The 19,189-nt window shown below is 40.3% G+C and overlaps 1 protein-coding gene across 6 annotated transcripts in view; it reads right to left on the bottom strand.

Annotated features, from left to right (window-relative positions):
- CD2AP (CD2 associated protein) overlaps positions 1–19,189 on the bottom strand; it is a 136,996-nt gene that overhangs the window by 83,029 nt on the left and 34,778 nt on the right. For all 6 annotated transcript variants that reach the window (XR_016234039.1, XR_016234038.1, XM_089333215.1 and 3 more), the window contains one exon: positions 6,192–6,352. Coding sequence is in view for 4 of the 6 variants with exons in the window: in XM_089333215.1 (XP_089189341.1) it covers positions 6,192–6,352 (161 nt within the window). In the remaining 2 variants the exon portion in view is untranslated. The remainder of the gene's footprint in view (positions 1–6,191; positions 6,353–19,189) is intronic.

Below are 19,189 nucleotides of genomic sequence, written 5' to 3' on the forward strand. Positions count from 1 at the left end.
GGCATTCCAATATGGGAGGTGGACATCCCAAGTGGCATTTTAATCCCCGTGCCAAAAAGTTGTCCCAAAAAAGTTTTATTTCTCAGGGCTGCTCCACTTCTGATCCAGCTCTCTGCTGTGGCCTGGGAAAGAAGTAGAAGATGGCCCAAGTCGTTGGGCCACTGCACTCACGTGGGAGACCCAAAGGAAGCTCCTGGCTTCAGATCAACGCAGCTCTGACCATTGTGGCTATCTGGGGAGTGAACCAGCGGATGGAAGACCTCTCTCTCTCCCTCCCTGCCTCTCCTTCTCTGTGTAATTCTTTCAAAGAAAAATAAATAAATAAATCTTAAAAAAAAGTCAGTTAGAAATGTTTTACCTTATCCCTAAGCTCATTACTAACAACTGATTTAATAGTACCTGACATATCACAGCCACTAAAAAACTTTAAGTAGATCAATAATTTAGGTGATTTTTTTCTTCAAATTCCCCTTTCAGATATGAATGAGCAGTTCTTGAGCAAGAAAGCAGGATATCATGAAATCTACCACGTATTTACTCACATATACACAGAAAATCTAATCTCTATCAACAATCTAAATAGGTGGAATTCTTTACCTTGACAAAGGTAGAACTTCATGCTCTAAAGTGAAACATACTCAAGAAGAACACAGTAGGCACTTGTGTAGGGCAGGGTGAAGAAAAAGCCAGACAGAGGTCTACACATCCTGACTCCAAAGGCCTTTTCTTTCACAATGCAATGCTATCATCTTCCTCAAGTAGCTCTGGTACAATATACAAAGGTACTTCAAAAAGTTTAGGGACAAATGGAATTTAAAAAAAAGTTTACTTTTGGTGTAGGCGTTAGGCATAGCAGTTAAGTTGCTTCTTGGGATGCCTACATCCCACATTAGAGTGCCTGGGTTCAAGTCCCCACTCCATTTCCAATCGGGCTTTTGCATAGGGCACATTCTGGGAGGCAGATGATGGCACAAGTACTTAGGTCCTTGCCACCTGTGTGGGAGACGAGTGTGGAATTCCAGGTTCTCAGCTTCAAGATGCCCAGGCCTGGCTGTTGCAGGTAACCCAGTGGATGGATGATGTCTGGCTCTGGATTCTTCAAGGAGCTAGTAATATTGTAAAAGTGATTTAAAGCATTTTTAGTTTTGTAATTCTATCATCTTCCAACTATGCTGTGGCTGAAGAATTCATACTGCTTGGTCTTTAGATGCTCCAAAATGTAAATGCTACAAATTTATCACATTTCTCTAACAACCAGCAATTATATTGATATTATATTTCTCATTTAAAAATAATGCTGACATTTGCTTGTTGTATAGCTAACTACTTACCAAGTCTTTGCCCCCACTATTACTACAGTGACTCTTATTAAGAATGAGACCAGACACCGGCACTGTGGGGGAGCAGGTAAAGCCGCCGCCTGCAAAGTCAGCATCCCATGTAGGTACTAGTTATAGTACAGGCTGCTCCACTTGCAATCCAGCTCCCTACTAATAGCTTGGTAAAGTAGCAGAAGATGGTCTAAATCCTTGGGTCCCTGCCACCCATGTGGGAGAAATGGAAGAAGCTCCTGGCTTTAGCCTGGCCCAGCTCTGGCCACTGTGGACATTTTGGGAATAAATCAGCAGATGGAAAATCTGTCTTGTTCCAAAACCCAACTCACAGTATCATAATTTATTTAGCCATTAAGTCTCCTTTGTCCCTTCTGATCAATATCAGTTTCTCAGTCTTTCCTCATTTTCACTTATCATTGACTAGAGTACTGGTTAGATATTCTGTAAAATGTCCCTCAATCTGACTTTGAGGTTTTCTTTTCTTTTTATTTATTTGAAAGGCAGTATTACGAAGACAGAGAGGGAGTGACAGAGAGGGAGAGGGAGAGGGAGAGGGAGAGGGAGAGGGAGAGGGAGAGGGAGAGGGAGAGGGAGAGGGAGAGGGAGAGGGAGAGGGAGAGGGAGAGGGAGAGGGGGAGGGGGAGGGGAGGGGGAAGGGGGAGGGGGAGGGGGGAGGTGGGAGTGGGGGAGAGGGAGAGAGTGGGGGAGAGGGAGAGAGTGGGGGAGAGGGAGAGGGAGAGAGGGGGAGGTGGGAGTGGGGGAGAGGGAAAGAGAGTGGGGCAGAGGGGGAGAGGGAAAGGGGGAGTGGGGGAGGGGGGAGGGGGAGGAGGAAGGAGAATCTTCCACCTGCTGGTTCACTCTCCAAATACCCACAACAGTTGGGGCTGGACCAGGCCAAAGCCAGGAGCTTCACCCAGGTTTCCAACATGGGTGCAGAAGCCCACCTACTTGGACCATACTCTGCTGCTTTCTCAGGTGCATTCGCAGGGAGCTGGATTGGAAGTGAACCAGTAGGGACTTGAACCAGTGCCCATAGGGATGCTGGCACTGTAGGTGACAGTTTTACCTTATACACCACAATGCCAGCCCCTGAGGTTTTTCTCATGTTGAGACCGCATTAAGGGTTTAGGAGAATATCTTAGAGATAAAGGGGATATGTTATTTCAGTTCAACAAAGCTTATCACTGGTAGACATCAACACTGATCATTTGGTAAAGATAGAATTTATGGGGTTTCTCCATTATAAAATTACAATTTTTTCCTTTCCACATTTCCTTTAGTCCAGCCAACAACTGAGGGAAGCTTCTGAAAGAGGAGGAGATATGAGGAAATATAACTTTCTAAAAGTAGTATTTCGAATTCTCCAAGATTCGTCCATTCTTCTCTGTGCATTTACTCAATCATTTATGTATGTATGGATTCATGTATACTAGTGTACTTATGTTATACTTTGAGTAATAACCAAATACCAGGTTATTTTGCTCAAACTGTTCCAAAATTAAGTCCCTTTCACATGGGTCTGTCCTATTTTTTTCTTTCTTATTTTTTTTTTAAATGTTCTGGCACTATAAGATACTCCATCTCATCATCATCTTCCTTGCCCCAGAGATATAACTACTTATTGCTCCAAAGAGCCTGGCTTCCTTTTATTGGAAAATATTTAGAAATCAAGATCTATGCTCTGGGTACACTCATGGCTAGTGGGACGTCACTGACTGTGGAGCCTCCTATCAATAACAGCTGAGGAGTATATGTGTATATACTAATCAAAACAAACACACATAAATATGAGAGCACTTCAGAAATTCCATGTAATTTTAATTAATTTTTTTTAACTTTTATTTAGTAAATATAAATTTCCAAAGTACAGTTTATGGAATACATTGGCTTTTCCCCTTCCGTAACTTCCCTCCCACACACAATCCTCCCAACTCCCCCTCCCTCTCCCATTCCATTCACATCAAGATTCATTTTCAATTTTCTTTATATACAGAAGATCAATTTAGTATATATTAAGTAAAGATTTCAACAGTTTGCACCCACACAGAACATAAAGTGTAAAATACTGTTTGAGTACTAGTTATACCATTAATTCACACTGAACAACACATTAAGGACAGAGATCCTACATGAGGAGTAAGTGCACAGTGATTCCTGTTGTTGACTTAACAAATTGACACTCTTGTTTATGGCGTCAGTAATCTCCCTAGGCTCTTGTCATGAGTTGCCAAGGCTATGGAAGCCTTCTGAGTTTGCCGACTCCGATCTTATTTAGACATGTAATTTTAATTAAAATATGAGTTTATTTTGATGCAAAAAAGTTTGAAGTCTAGGCATGTAAGGGGTTTTCAAGAAAATTATTAGAAAATGCATATTATATAAAAGCTGTAGAGGTTTCAAAAATAATTCTGCTCCCAAATAGACATATCTTTTAATCCAATTTCCCCCCAAAATTTTAAAGAACACTATGAATAATTATTCCTGTATTTACCTGCACATTTTTAAAAGAAGAGTTCACATTGATGTCTCCAACTTTAATTCAGTACCCTGTGGTTAATCTTTAATCCCAGATTAAGTTTCCTTCTATTACCTACCATAATCATAATTACCTACAGCCTCGATTAGTAGGTATTTCATTAACCTCCAAGTTCTAGTATTAGAATATGAATAGGAAAGTAAAATATATTTTCCAAATGAAGTCCAATGATAGAAAATCCCTACTAGCAGGAGCATATACCAGTACACAATCAAGAGAACCATATAAATACTTTACTTAACTTTTAACTTATTTTTTACCTAAGTGCTTCATTACTGCTATAAAGTTTCTCTGAAAAGCTACTTTCCTTTAAATAAGCAAACAAAACAAGAGGGGAGTTCAATGTTATGGCTTACCATAGTCCACTAACACACAATTTGAAAATGGAAAGGAAATTACATGATTTTCCCAATATCACAATGCCAGTAAGGGACAAAGCTGAAATTTGACTACATTTAAATCCAGTTAGTCTGACTTCAAATCCTTTGATATCTACATTATACTCCACTATAAGTTATAAAAAAAATTCACTTTATAAAACAAAAGTGACCTGCCTACATAAGTTCAATTCCCTCTCACAGCTTTTCACAGTTGTTTCAAGAGATATAAACTATATAGTTAGATAAACTACAGTTACTTCATCTTCACAGGAAATCAATTAACAAAGTACATGTTCATATTTGGATGTAAAACCACAATTAAAACAAATACAAATTTATTCAGGGAACAAATATTAACTAAACATTCATTCTAAGTAGGTATTCCACTAACTGCAAGCTGGAAAAGCTAATGAGATACATGCATTAGCTTTCCCAGAATAATTCATAATCATAATCTAATGAGGCAAGTGTATGTGGCTAGATATAGGAAAGTTTACAGAAAAAAACTAATAAGTGATATGTAAATATACAGATGTTCTTTACTTTTTTTATTCTCTAAACTATTGATAATTTTATTAGTTTGTAAGAGATTAAAGAAACTTGAATACTGTTTTCTGGCACAGGCGACTGAAATATTTCCTAAAAAAGAAATGCTTAGGTAAAGCTGCCTCCTGCAGTGCTGGCATCCCATTTGGGTGCCAGTTTGAGTCCCAGCTGCTCCACTTCCAGATTCAGCTCTCTGCTATGGCCTGGGAAAGCAGTTGAGGATGGCCCAAGTCCTTGGGCCCCGTACCCGTGGGGGAAATCCGGGAGAAGCTCCTGACCCCTGGCTTCAAATTGGCCCAGCTCCGGCCATAGCAGCCACTTAGGGAGTGAGCTAGCAGATGGAAGACCTCTCTCTCTGCCTCTGCCTCTCCATAACTCTGATTTTCAAATAAATAAATAAATCTTAAAAAAAATAAAGCCTGCTGGTAACTGAAGAGTATAGGTTCAGTGGCAATGCCAAAACACAAAAAATGTGATCCAATATATTCCACAAGGGACTATAAAAGCAAAAACAAAACAAAACAAAAATACAATGAGGAGATCTGTAAGGGAGTGTCCAAGACCTCAGTTCAGATTTTGTCTTATTAATCACTTAACTTTGGGCATATCAATTAAATGTCACTATATTTATTAATATTAATATTTATTAATCACTTAACTTTGGGCATATCAATTAAATGTCACTATATTTAAAAAGGAGTTATTTCCTGTCCTAACTACCCACCTCATGAGGTTCAAATGATAATGTATATGAAAAAAAACTAATTCATAAATTACGGAATGCCCAAAATGCCACACAAATGCAAACTACTATTTATTTTAAAAGCTAGGAAAACAGAAACATACACACATAACATACATAAACACACATATACATGGTACTATTCAGCAGGACACATAGCAACAATGATATCAAATAGAAGCAAATCCTTGGAACTATTTTCTTAAATTCCACTATATAAAAATTTATCTAAAACATTTTTAAAACATATATTCCTGGGGCCGGCACCATGGCACAGTAAGTTAATTCTCTGTCTGTGGCACTGGCATCCCATAGGGGTGCCAGTTCTAGTCCCGGCTGCTCCACTTCCAATGCACCTCTCTGCTTTGGCCTTTGAAAGCAGTAGAAGATGGCCCAAGTCCTTTGGCCCCTGCACCCGGATGGGAGACCGGGAGGATGCACCTGGCTCCTGGCTTTGGATCAGTGCAGCTCTGGCCGTTGCAGCCATCTGGGGAGTGAACCAGCAAAAGAAAGACCTTTCTCTCTGTCTCTCCCTCTCACTGTCTGTAACTCTACCTCTCAAATAAATAAAATCTTTAAAAAAATATATTTCTTAACAGTGAAAGAAGAAACTCAATAAAGCAATAGCTACAAAGTTAACAAAAAATACTTACCTTAACAAAATTATCAGGGAACATTCCTCTTCTCCCATTTAGTTCTCCTTCTAGCCATCCTTCCTCCTGTAGTTTTTTCACATTTCTGATGATTTCCCCAACTCGAATAGTTAATTCATCATCATGGACAGCATCATAGTCATACTCCACAATATAGTCAACTTAAAAAAAGAAAAAGAAAAATCTAAAATCTAATTTACAAAACACTATACACCATATTAATAAACATAAAAGACTCTAATAGCAATCATAATATAGACATCATCAAAGCTTGTAAGTTTTTGGCTATATCAACAAAATTCTTGATTACCTTAGTATAGAGCATGGCACAGCTTTTATGTGGAAGCCTCAAAAGAAATACACTACATAATTCATGCCATTAGACATTTTTACAATCAGATATACTCATTTTTGTGGAACAAATATTCTGAGGTGATCCTCATGATTGCCTCCCTCCCTATGGTATTCATATCTACCTCTCCTTGAGTGTGGATGTGACCTGTGACAGACTTTTAACCAACAGAATATGATGAAATGATGGACTGTATATAACTGTAATACTCATCTTGCTAAGGGAATATTCTCCCTTGCTGGCTTAGAAGACCCAAGCCACGCCAGTGCCGCGGCTCAATAGGCTAATCCTCCGACTAGTGGCGCCAGCACACCGGGTTCCAGTCTCGGTCGGAGTGCCGGATTCTGTCCCGATTGCTCCTCTTCCAGGCCAGCTCTCTGCTATGGCCCGGGAGTGCAGTGGAGGATGGCCCAAGTGCTTAGGCCCTGCACCCGCATGGGAGACCAGGATAAGCATCTGGCTCCTGCCTTCGGATCAGCGCGGTGCGCCGGCCATAGCATGTCAGCCGCGGTGGCCACTGGAGGGTGAACCAACGGCAAAGGAAGACCTTTCTCTCTGTCTCTCTCTCTCTCTCACTGTCCACTCTGCCTTTAAAAAATAAAAAAAAAATAAAAAAAAATAAAAAAAAAGACGACCCAAGCCACTATGTTGTGAGCTAGCCTGTGAAGAAGACCAAGAAGTAACTGAGAGAGGTCTCAGTCAGCAAGAAACTGAGGATCTCCATCCAACAACCTAAAAGGAACAGAATGCTGCCAACAACCACATGAGCTTGAAAGCAAATCCTATCAGGCCCCATGTTACAACCCAACCCTGGCTAACATCTTCACTGCAGCTTTACCAAGGACAGTTAGCCAGTCCTAGAATCTTAAATCTCAGAAACTAGGAGATAAAAAATTTATGCTGTTTTAAGCTGCTAAATGTGTGTCAATATTATTACAGAATAACACAAAAGGTGAAATAGTAGATTCCAAGATGGAGGATTTAGGGAATGATATACTGGGCTAGGCTAGGGATGAACAGTTAAAAAAAAAAAGTATAGAAAATGCATTCTCAGGAGAGAAATGGAGAGAAGTTTGCACTAGAAATCCTTCAAGAGGAAGACTGCCACGGACCCGTGTGGAAGGTACAGATGCACAGCGTTAACACAATCACAATTGCAGCCGCCAAGAGCCAGAGCAGCAGGAGCTTAGAGACAGAGGTGAGACCAGACTGTAGCAACGCATGGTGATATAGCCAGAGGGAGAGCCCGGTTTTAGTCCATACTTGAGCCCTGGGGGCTGGTAGTGGCTAGTGGTTGACCATGGACCCAGTGGAAGCAGAGGGGGCACATTTATCTTGCCCAACTTCCTGACAATAGCACCCACGGCCCGGCTGAAAGGGGCAGGAACCATTTTGGGTTTGGGTGGGAACTGTAAAACAATTTGTGAATGCACAAAGCAACAGGCTGAGACAAGAGGCCCATCTTCTCAGCAGTACAAGTAGGGAAACAGCAACATTTGGCCAGCAACATTGTGTACATCTATGATCCAGAGATAATAGCAGAGGTAACACTTTGCAGTCCCCACTTTTAGCCTGGCTGGGAGGTGGCTGGGCAACCACATAAGACAGTGAGGGGCCCACAGCCTCCCAGGAGAAAGATGCCTCAGTGGTACTGTCTTGGGCAACATCTGCCTCTCTACTGACTGAACAGGTTGTCAGGGAAGAGAGAAACCTGTGCACCCAGCGACTGTGGGAGCCTTGTATGCTGAGACCGTAGGGACTCAATGTTTACATAAGAAAGTGCAAGGTGTAGCAGGGTCTATGGGCGATCACTGGGTGTAGATCCACATGCTTGGAGCTCCTTGGTTGCCAACAGCAAGTGATTGTAACAGGAACTGTGCTCACAGTGAAAGCTATGTATTTCATTTGTGCAGTTCATACAGTTTGGCACAGAATACACTAGGGACAAACACCCATGCATTGAGGTCTACCATTCCCTACTTAGGTGTTAGCCTGAATACTTGCCCCACCCCAAGCAATGACCAGAGATCCCTGGCAACACGCACTACATACTTCTTGGTATTCACTGAAAGTATAGACATTCCATTAAGCCTCAGAGGCCTACCTGCAAGATAAACACCATCAGAAGAAAAAAATCAAAAATCAACTCCACAAATGCCTAAAAACAAACCACAGACATTGAAGAAACAATAAAGAAGACACTATGAACCTGCCAAAGGAACACAACAACATTTCAATATTAGAATGTGAAGATTAAGAAATTGAGGAAATGACAGAAATGGAATTCAAAAAACTGATCATAGGGTTACTCCAAAGCAATCAGGAGAAAATTCACAAACTAAAGAAAACCATACATGACATGAATGAACAATTTTCCCATGAAATTGAGATTTTAAAGAGAAATCAAAATGAAATATTAGAAATAAAGAATTCAGTAGATCAAATAAAAAATGTGGTGGAAAGCCTTATGAACAGACTTGGCGAGAAAGAATAAAAAATATCTGAACTACAAGACAAATCTTTGGAAATAAAAGAAGAAAATGGAAAACTTAAAAACAGTGTTGTAGATTTATGGGAAACTATCAAATGACTCAGCATATGGGTCTCAGGAGTTCCTGAAGAATGGAAAGAAATTCAATGCTAACAAAAAGCAAAAAAGAGCAGGTGTTGTCATCCTAATAACAGACAAAATAGACTTTGACACAAAAACTGTGTCGTGACGTAATGATGTCACTATGTAATGATTAAGGGATCAATTCTACAGGAAAATATGACTATAATAAATGTATAGACACTCAATTAAAGTGCACCTGGTTATTTAAAAGAAATGTTAATGGATCTAAAAGGAGACATAGACTCTAATACAATAGTTATAGGGACTTCAACACCCCACTTTCATCAATGGAGAGATCAACTAGACTGAAAATTAACAAAGAAACAACAGATCTAATCAACACTATGGACCAAATGTACCTGACATATATATACAGAACTTTTGACCCCACAGTGCCAGAATACACATTATTCTAATCAGTGCTTGAAACTTTATCTAGGATAGACCATATGTGCTAGGCCATAAAGCAAGTGTCAGCAAATTCAAAATAATCGAAATCATACCATAAATCTCGGATGACAAGGGACGAAGATGGAAATAAAAAACTCAAGGATCTCTAAATCATATGCAAACACATGGAATGGAACAACATGTTCCTGAATGAACAGTGGGTCATAGAAGAAATCAAAAGAAAAATAAAAAAAAATCTTTGGAGAAAATGAAGACAATAATACAACATATTAAAACTTATGGGATACAGCAAAAGCAACGATAAGATGGAAGTTTATAGCAATCGGAGTCTACATGAAGAAACTGGAAAGGTACCAAATAAATGAGCTATCAATGCATCTCAAGGACCTAGAAAAATAACAAACCAAACCCCAAAATAGTAGAAGTAAAAAAAAAAAAAAAAAAAATTGAACCCCCCCCCCCAAAAAAAAAAACCTATATAAAAGATCAGTGAAATGAAGAGCTGGTTTCTTGAAAAAATAAAATTTATATACCACTGGCCCAACTAATCAAAAAAAAAAAAAAAAAAAGAAAGAAAAGAAAAGAAAAGAGGAGAGTCTCAAACCCATAAAATCAGAGATGAAAAAGTAAATGTAACAACAGATACCACAGAAATAGAAAGGATCATCAGGAATTTTACTACAAAGAGCTCTTTGCCAACAAATTGGGAAACCTAGAAAATATGGATAGATTCCTAGACAGATACAATCTACCAAAACTGAATCATGAAGACACAGAAAACATGAACAGACCAATAACCAACATGCAAATTGAATCAGTAATAGAAACACTCTCAATAAAGAAAAGCCCAGGACAGGACAGCTTCATTGGTGAATTCTACCAAACATTTAAAAAAGAACTAATACTAATTCTTCTCAAACTATTCAAAATAATTGAAAGGGAGGAAATCCTCCCAAACTCCTTCTATGAAGCCTACATCACCTTGATTCCTAAGCCAGAAAAAAGGTACATCAGAGAAAGAGAACTATAGACTAATATCTCTGAAGAACATAGATGCAAAAATCCTCAACAAAATATTAGCTAATTGAATCCAACAACACATCAGAAAGATCATTCACCTGGACCAAGGGGGATTTAACCCTGGAATGCAGGGGTCGTTCAACATTCACAAATCAATAAAGGTGAGACATTACATTAACAAACTGAATAAGAAAAAAACAAAGGGAATCTCAATAGATGCAGAGAACGCATTTGAAAAATTACAACATCCTTTCATGATGAATACCTTAAGCAAATGGGGTAGAGAAGGAACATTCCTCAACACAATCAAGGCAATTTATGACAAACAAATGGCCAGCATCCTTTTGAATGGGGAAAAGTTGGAAGCATTTTCACTAAGATCTGGAACCAGACAAGGATGCCCACTTTAACCATTGCTATTCAATATAGTCCATACAGTCCTGGAAGTTTTAGCCATTGGGCAAAAAAGAAATCAAAGGGATACAAATTGAAAAGAAAGAAATCTAACTAATCCTATTTGCAGATGACATGATTGTATATACAGGAGACCCAAAAGACTCCACTGAGAGACTATTGAAATTCATAAAAGAGTTTGGTAAAGTGGCAGGATATAAAATCAATATTGAAAAATCAATAGCCTTTGTATATATAGATAAGGTCATGGTTGAAAAAGAACCTTCACAATCAGTTGCATTCACAATAGCTCCAAAAAGAATGAAATACCTTGGAATAAATTCAACCAAGGAAGTCAAAGATCACTATGATGAAAATTATAAAACATTAAAGAATGAAATAGAACAAAACATTAAAAGAATGGAAGAATCCTCCATGTTCATGGATTGGAAGAATCAACATCATCAAAATGCCCAAACTACCAAAGCAATTTACAGATTCAATGTGATCCCAATCAAAATATCAAAGGTATTCTTCACAAATCTAGAAAAAAATGCTGCTAAAATTCATATGGAAACACAAAAAAAACCCAAATAGCTAAAGCAATCTTACATAACAGCCAGGAAAAAAAAAAAAAAAAAAAAACACCAGAGGCATCACAATATCCAATTTCAAGACATACTGTGGGGCATTTTCAATAAAACAGCCTGGTACTGGCACAAAAACAGACTTGTAGAGCAATGCAACAGAAAAACTCCAGAAATCAATCCATGTATCTACAACCAACTTATCTTTGACAAAGGAGCTAAAATCAATCCTTGGAGCAAGGAGTCTCTTGAACAAATGGTCCTGTAAAAGCTAGATCTCTACGTGCCGAAGTTTGAAACTAGACCCATGCATAACACCTTACACACACACACACACACAAAACACTCAAAATGGATCAAAGACCTAAATTTAAGACCCAATACCATCAAACTTCTAGAGAATATTGGGGAAATTCTGCAAGACACTGGCATAGGCAAAGACTTCTAGGAAAAGACCCCAGAGGCAGGGCTGGCGCTGTGGCATAGCAAGTAAAGCTGCAGCCTGCAGTGCCAGCATCCCATGAGTGCAGATTGAAGTCCCGGCTGCTCCACTTCCAATCCAGCTCTCTGCTGTGGCCTGGGAAAGCAGTACAAGATGGCCCAAGTCCTTAGGTCCCTGCACCCATGTGGGAGACCCAGAAGAAGCTCCTGGCTCTTGTCTTTGGATTAGCACAGGTCAGGCCATTGTGGCCAACTGGGGAGTGAACCAGCCAACAGAAGACCTCTCTCTGTCTCTGCCTCTCCCTCTCTCTCTGTGTAACTCGTTCAAATAAATAATTAAATCTTACAAAAAAAAAATCCAGAGGCACAAGCAATCAAAGACAAAATTGACAAATGGGATTACAACAAACTGAGAAGCTTCTGCACTGCAAATGAAGCACTCAGCAAAGTGAAGAGGCAATTGACAGAAGGGAAGAAAATATTTGCAAACTATGTAACTGATAAACGGGTAACATCCAGAACCTATAAAGAGTTCAAGAAATTCAACCAAAAAAATTCAGTTAAGAAATGGGCAAAGGACTTGAATAGGCATTTTTCAAGAGAGGAAATTCAAATAGCCAACAGACACTTGAGATAATGCTTAGGATCACTAGCCATCAAGGAAAAGCAAATCAAAACCATGATGAGGTTTCACCTCACTCCAGCCACTGTGGAAGAAAGTGTGGAGATTCCTTAGAAATCTGAATACAGATCTACCATATACTCTAGCCATCCCATTCCTAGGCATTTACTCAAACCAAAAGAAATCTGCATATGAAAGAGTTATCCGTACCCTCATGTTAACTGCAGCTCAATTCACAATAGCAAAGATATGGAATCAACCCAGTTTTCCATCAATTTTGACCAGATAAAGAAACTATGGTATATATACAGTATGGAGTACTACTACTCACCCATAAGGGAAAAAAGTGAAATCTTGTCTTTTGCAACAAGATAGACACAACTGGAAACCATTATACTTAGTGAAATAAGCCAGTCCCAAAAAGACAGATATCATACATCTTCTCTGATCTGAGGTAACTAATAGAGTATCTGAAATGTAATATACTGGAGTGAAATTTATATTTCAAGATTCAATGACTTTTTACAGTATTTGTCTCTTAGTTAAGGAACACTGTTTTTTGTTTTTGTTTTGTTTTCTTTTACTATGTCTAAGATGAATTATAGAATTGTTAAGTAAACTAAAAATAGATCTTTATAAAAATTAAGAGTGGGAATGTGAGAGGGAAGAGGAGAAAGGGATGGAGTGAAGGTGGCAAAGTAGGGAGAGGAAGTGTCATTATGTGCCTCAATCTGTGTATATGAAATACATGGAACTTCTATAACCTAAATGAAATTTCAAAAAATTAAAGAATATATTCTGAAATGATAAAATAAATATATATAATACTTGTTTTAGGTGTATTATTTTACATTGTAGATTATATATCACAGTATTTCAAAAAGCTAAAGTTGGGCATTTGGCCTGCTGGTTAAGACATGATCTGGGAGGAACTGGTGCTTTGGCATAGTGGGCTAAGCCTCAGCCTATGGTGCCAGCACCCAATATGCACCCCAGTTCTGGTACTGGCTGCTCCTCTTCAAATCCAGCTTTCTGCTTTGACCTGGGAAAGCCATGGAGGATGGTCCAAGTGTTTGGGCCTCTACATCCACATGGGAGACCCAGAGGAAGCTCCTGGCTCCTGGCTCCAGATTAGCCCAGCTCTGGCTGTTGTGGCCATTTTGGGAGTGAATGGATGTAAGACCTCTCTCTCTGTCCCTCTGTGTGTAATTCTAACTCTCAAATAAATAAATAAATCTTTAAAAAAAAAAAAAAGACTTCATTTGGGACACTCACATCACATATTGGACTGAGTTCATGTCCCTGCTGAATTTAATTCCAGCTTTCTGTGTATACACATCCTAGGATGCAGCAGATGATGGTTCAAGTAGCTTGGTCCCTGTCAGCCATGGGACACTCAGATTGCTGTTCCTAGCTCTCAGCTTTGCTCCAACCTTTGCAAGCATTTAGGAAATAAACAAGACAGAAATGAATGCTCTCTTATTCTCTCTTCTGAAATTCCTGCATTTTTTTTCATAGTACACATATTCCATGAACTTTTTGAATACTTCTCATTTGCATGGATTTCAAATTTTTCTGCACCAAAATAAATGTATCTTTCCATTCCTTTTTTCCATTAACTTTTTTTTAAGTGATTTATTTATTTATTTGAAAGGCAGCTACAAAGAGAAACAGAGACAGATAGATACCTTCCATCTATTGGCTCACTCCCCAGATGGCCACAATGGCAGGGTAAGGACCAAGCCAAAGCCAGGAGCAAGGATCTCCATCTGGGTTCCCCATGTGGGTGTCAGAGACACAAGCACTTGGGCCATCTTCTGCTGCCTTCCCAGGCATTTAGCAGAGAGCTGGATCAGAAGCAGGACAGCTGGGACCCAAACAGGAACTCTGATATGGGATGCCGGTATTATAGATGTGGCTTAACCTGCTACACCAGGAAGTTTTTCAAATACCCTTATAAATGTACCATAATATTTTACAGAGCTTAATAAAAGAAAAGCAGTAACAGATTTCCTTATTCAAGATGGCATGTTAGCTATGCCCCATACCTCTTTCCTTTTCCCATAAGAACAGTTAGGATAAAGAAAATACACACTCATAAGCACAACAAAAACAAGCAAACAAACAAAAAACAAAGGAAAGATTATGAACAGACACTGTTGTTGGTCAAACCAAAGGCCATCCCCATAATGCCCATCCCCCTCCCTCCATCACATAACCTCAATTTTGTTCAAATATTTTGAAATCCTCTACTTCACAAATGAGGTTTCTCTAAGCCATATGGATCAAATCTTGATTAACTTAGATCAGTACTTCTCAAACACAAGGGTACTTCAAAAAGTTCACATAAAATGGAATTAAAATTTTCTTGCAAAAATAATTTTGAAACCCATGTATAGTGTTTTCATAATCTCTATTTTCCATGTCCTTTTTGAAGACCTTTCTACTAAGTACAACCAAATCACTGAGGAATCTCATTTAAATGCAAATTCTGATTGAGTAAGCACCAGGATACCTAATGCTTTTGGTCAAAATAGCAAAGTTCTAGAGACAAGTCCATTTATAGTAATTTTAATCACATGTAATTACACAAACAGAATGACTAGTTTTCAAATAGGCATGGGGTAAATGATTTCTGATCTTTCTTTCAGGAAGGCCTTATTTGACCTTAAAAATAAAACATTAAAAAAGTTCTTAAATAAACATAAAGTTCTTAAATAAAAATAAAACATGCAAGAATGTTCTCTTGCAGACTCTGAATGTTCTTTAAAAAGATATGATGCCCAAAACTGCTACAGCCATTTAGACAAGAAAAACTGTAGAGATGATTATGACTCACAAGAAAAAAGATGAAATTTACCCAGGTCTTTGCTGAATTCATCAAACAGCTAAATAAACCAGCCAGGAACTGTAATATATTTAGACTTCTTATATGAACAGTTAGTTTTTCTTACCTTTTAAGTAAGTTATTTACAGGATTCCTATTTGCAGTTGAAAACATTCCAACATGGTAAGAGGGGGCATCAAGAAATTTGAACAAATTTCTGAAAGTGGATGCACAGTTGATAAAGCCAGGAAGAAGCTTAGATTACTTAAGGAAGCTCCAACTGAGATACCAAACAGCTACAAAGGGCTCATAAAAGGAGGCCAGGCCGGCGCCGCAGCTCACTAGGCTAATCCTCTGCCTTGCGGCGCCGGCACACCGGGTTCTAGTCCCGGTCAGGGCACCGGATTCTGTCCCAGTTGCCCCTCTTCCAGGCCAGCTCTCTGCTGTGGCTTGGGAGTGCAGTGGAGGATGGCCCAGGTGCTTGGGCCCTGCACCCCATGGGAGACTAGGAGAAGCACCTGGCTCCTGCCTTCAGATCAGCACGGTGCACCGGCTGCAGCGTGCCAGCTGTGGCGGCCATTGGAGGGTGAACCAACAGTAAAGGAAGACCTTTCTTTTTTTTCTTTTTTTTTTTTTTTGACAGGCAGAGTGGATAGTGAGAGAGAGAGACAGAGAGAGAAAGGTCTTCCTTTTGCCGTTGGTTCACCCTCTAATGGCCGCTGTGGCCGGTGCACCGCGCTGATCCGATGGCAGGAGCCAGGTACTTATGCTGGTCTCCCATGGGGTGCAGGGCCCAAGCACTTGGGCCATCCTCCACTGCACTCCCTGGCCATAGCAGAGAGCTGGCCTGGAAGAGGGGCAACTGGGACAGAATCCAGCGCCCCGACCGGGACTAGAACCCGGTGTGCCGGCGCCGCAAGGTGGAGGATTAGCCTAGTGAGCCGCGGCGCAGGCCGGAAGACATTTCTCTCTGTCTCTCTCTCTGTCTATTCTGCCTGTCCCCCCCCCCCCAAAAAAAAAAAAAAAAAAGACAAACTAAATGATTTCATGGACCTACCATGGCTCACAGGCTAGATGTTCCTCATCACCACTTTACATGGAAGAGCTAATATCCATCAGCATTTTTTTACCAAGGCAAAAAACTGAAGGGTTAATATATCAAAGAAGTGGGTAGGGGTAGGGGGCAAATGTTGTGACATGGCTGTTCCACTTTCTGTTCCAGCTCCCTGCTTAGGGCCGGGGAAAGCAGCAGAGGATGGCCCAAATACTTGGACCTCGGCCTCCCATATGGGAAGACACAAAAGAAGCTCCTGGCTCCAGGCTTTAGCCTGGCCCAGCCCCAGTTGTTGTGGCCATGTGGGGAGTAAACCAGCTGATGGAAGTGCCAGCTTTCCCCACCTCCATCTCTGTTATTCTTTCAAATAAATAAATAAATCTTTTTATTTGACAGATAGAGTTAGACCGAGAGAGAGACAGACAGAAAGGTCTTCCTTCGGTTGGTTCACCCCCCAAATGGCCACAAAGGCCAGTATGCTGCGCTGTGCTGATCCGAAGCCAGGAGCCAGGTACTTCCTCCTGGTCTCCCATGCGGGTGCAGGGACCCAAGCACTTGGGCCATCCTGCACTGCCTTCCAGGGCCACAGCAGAGAGCTAGATTGGAAGAGGAGCAACCGGGACCAGAACCCGGTGCCCATAAGGGATGCTGGCACCGCAGGTGGAGGATTAACCAAGTGTGCCATGGTGCCGGCAAATAAATCTTTTTTAAAAAAAGTCTGGGTAATCAGGGCCAGCACTGTGGCACAGATTAATCCTCTGCCTATGGCGCCGGCATCCCATATGGGTGTCAGTTCTAGTCCTGGATGCTCCTCTTCCGATCCAACTCCCTGCTACGGCCTGGGAAAGCAGTAGAATATGTCTCAAGCCTTTGGATCCCTCCACCCAAGTGGAAGGTCTAGAAGAAGCTCCTGCCCGGTTCCTGGCTCCTGGCTTCAGATAGGGCGAGCTACAGCCATTTGGGAAGTGAACCAGTGGACGAGAGATGGAAGACCTTTCTCTCTTCTCTCCCTCTCTAACTCTACCTCTCAAATAAATAAAAAAAAAATCTTAAAAAAAAAAAAAGTCTGAGTAAAATACTATAGCTATTGTACTTTCAATGAATGTAGGTTTCTCAGAGCAATGACTATTGAGAATTTAGAGATCCTCCTGACCCAAGGGCAGAGCTTCTAACCTGCTAATTCCAAATAGCTCAAAGTCCTACCCATATAAACAAATAAATATTATTCATCTTAACCATGGACAGACAATAGCTTTTCATGAAAGACCATGATAAACCGAAAAATTCCTAGAATAAGGAGTCAGAGCCAAAGGAGAAGAGGTATTTGTGAAGAGTGGGGAGTGACAGTAGAGGTGGGATATTGGTTATAACTAGTAACCAATAAAATGATAAAAGTAAATATATTAATTAAGTGGGAGCCAAGTTTCTCTAAGTCAGAAAAGGGAGTTACAAACATAAAAGGAAAAAGCTAAATCCAATACTGTGATACTAAACTGAAATGTGTCAGCTTGAAGTCAAAATTCTCAATACAGAAATACAGATATAAATGTCTGTATACATATATGTATTTACACAGACATACACATATTCATTCATGTAACAAACCAGATTCTAGCTATGTCCTCTGAAGAAGTTTGATATCAGTGACATTCCAACAACAATAAGTAAACCTAATCCTGGGATCTTATAAATACTACCTTCTCCTAAAAGAAACTGTCGCTCCCCCTCTTCGTGGAGGAGCAACACTGAACCCTGCCTAGGCTTCATATCCGAGTCACGGCACCATTATGTCGCTCCCCCTCTTCATGGAGGAACGACACAAGACCCTGCGCTGTTCTTTCGTCTGCTCGGCCCTCCCCGGGTTTGCTGCTGGTTCTTCCCGGGTTGGCTGCTATCCCTTCCACCTCCGTGGAAGGGCAGTTCCCCCTGGCCACATTCCCCACTTCCGCAGGGGAGCGGCACACCGCCGGCCGGCTCTCTCGGGGGCTGCACAGGCGTTCCCTCAGATGTTCCCCTTAGATGTTCCTGGTGCATGCCGTCTCTCTCCTCCTTTATAGTCCTCCTCTGCCAATCCTAACTCGGCTGCCCACACGCCGAGTACGCTGCTCTCCAATCAGGAGCAAGTCCTACAGTTTATTGGTTGAACTGGAGGCAGCTGTGCGGAAGCTGTTTACTTCTCTCCCAGCGCCATATTGTGGGAGAGCAGATGCATAGAATAAGTCTTAATTCCAGTAACTCAGTCCAGTCCGGGCTGCTCCCCACAGGAACCAGTAATCTTTGGGAACATGGCCTATTCAGGGCAAGGCAGGAAAAGTACAAGATAAACCTAGAACATTGTGTTGTGCCAGAAAGCAAGAAAGTTCTGCAAGAAATGTAGTACTATCAAACAGATACAGAGAAATGATATCAAAAGTGTACCAAATGACCAAATCAGCACAATTTGAGGATCAAAATAATGAAATTTACAGAATATATCCCACTGAATCAAATAAGACATAAGTACATTTAGAATGAAAATCAATGTGAATTACATAAGATTTATGATTTTATTGTGATTACACAAGATACTGGTTTGTAGAAAGTACCCATTAAAATATTTGAGTGAAAGATATGTCAGGAAAATAATTATTTGTCTTATACATCTAACATTTCTATAATTAGTAATATTTCAAAATTC

Source organism: Oryctolagus cuniculus, chromosome 5 (assembly GCF_051225735.1).
Source record: "Oryctolagus cuniculus isolate XC-2025 breed Fujian yellow rabbit chromosome 5, ASM5122573v1, whole genome shotgun sequence".
NCBI lineage: Eukaryota > Metazoa > Chordata > Mammalia > Lagomorpha > Leporidae > Oryctolagus > Oryctolagus cuniculus.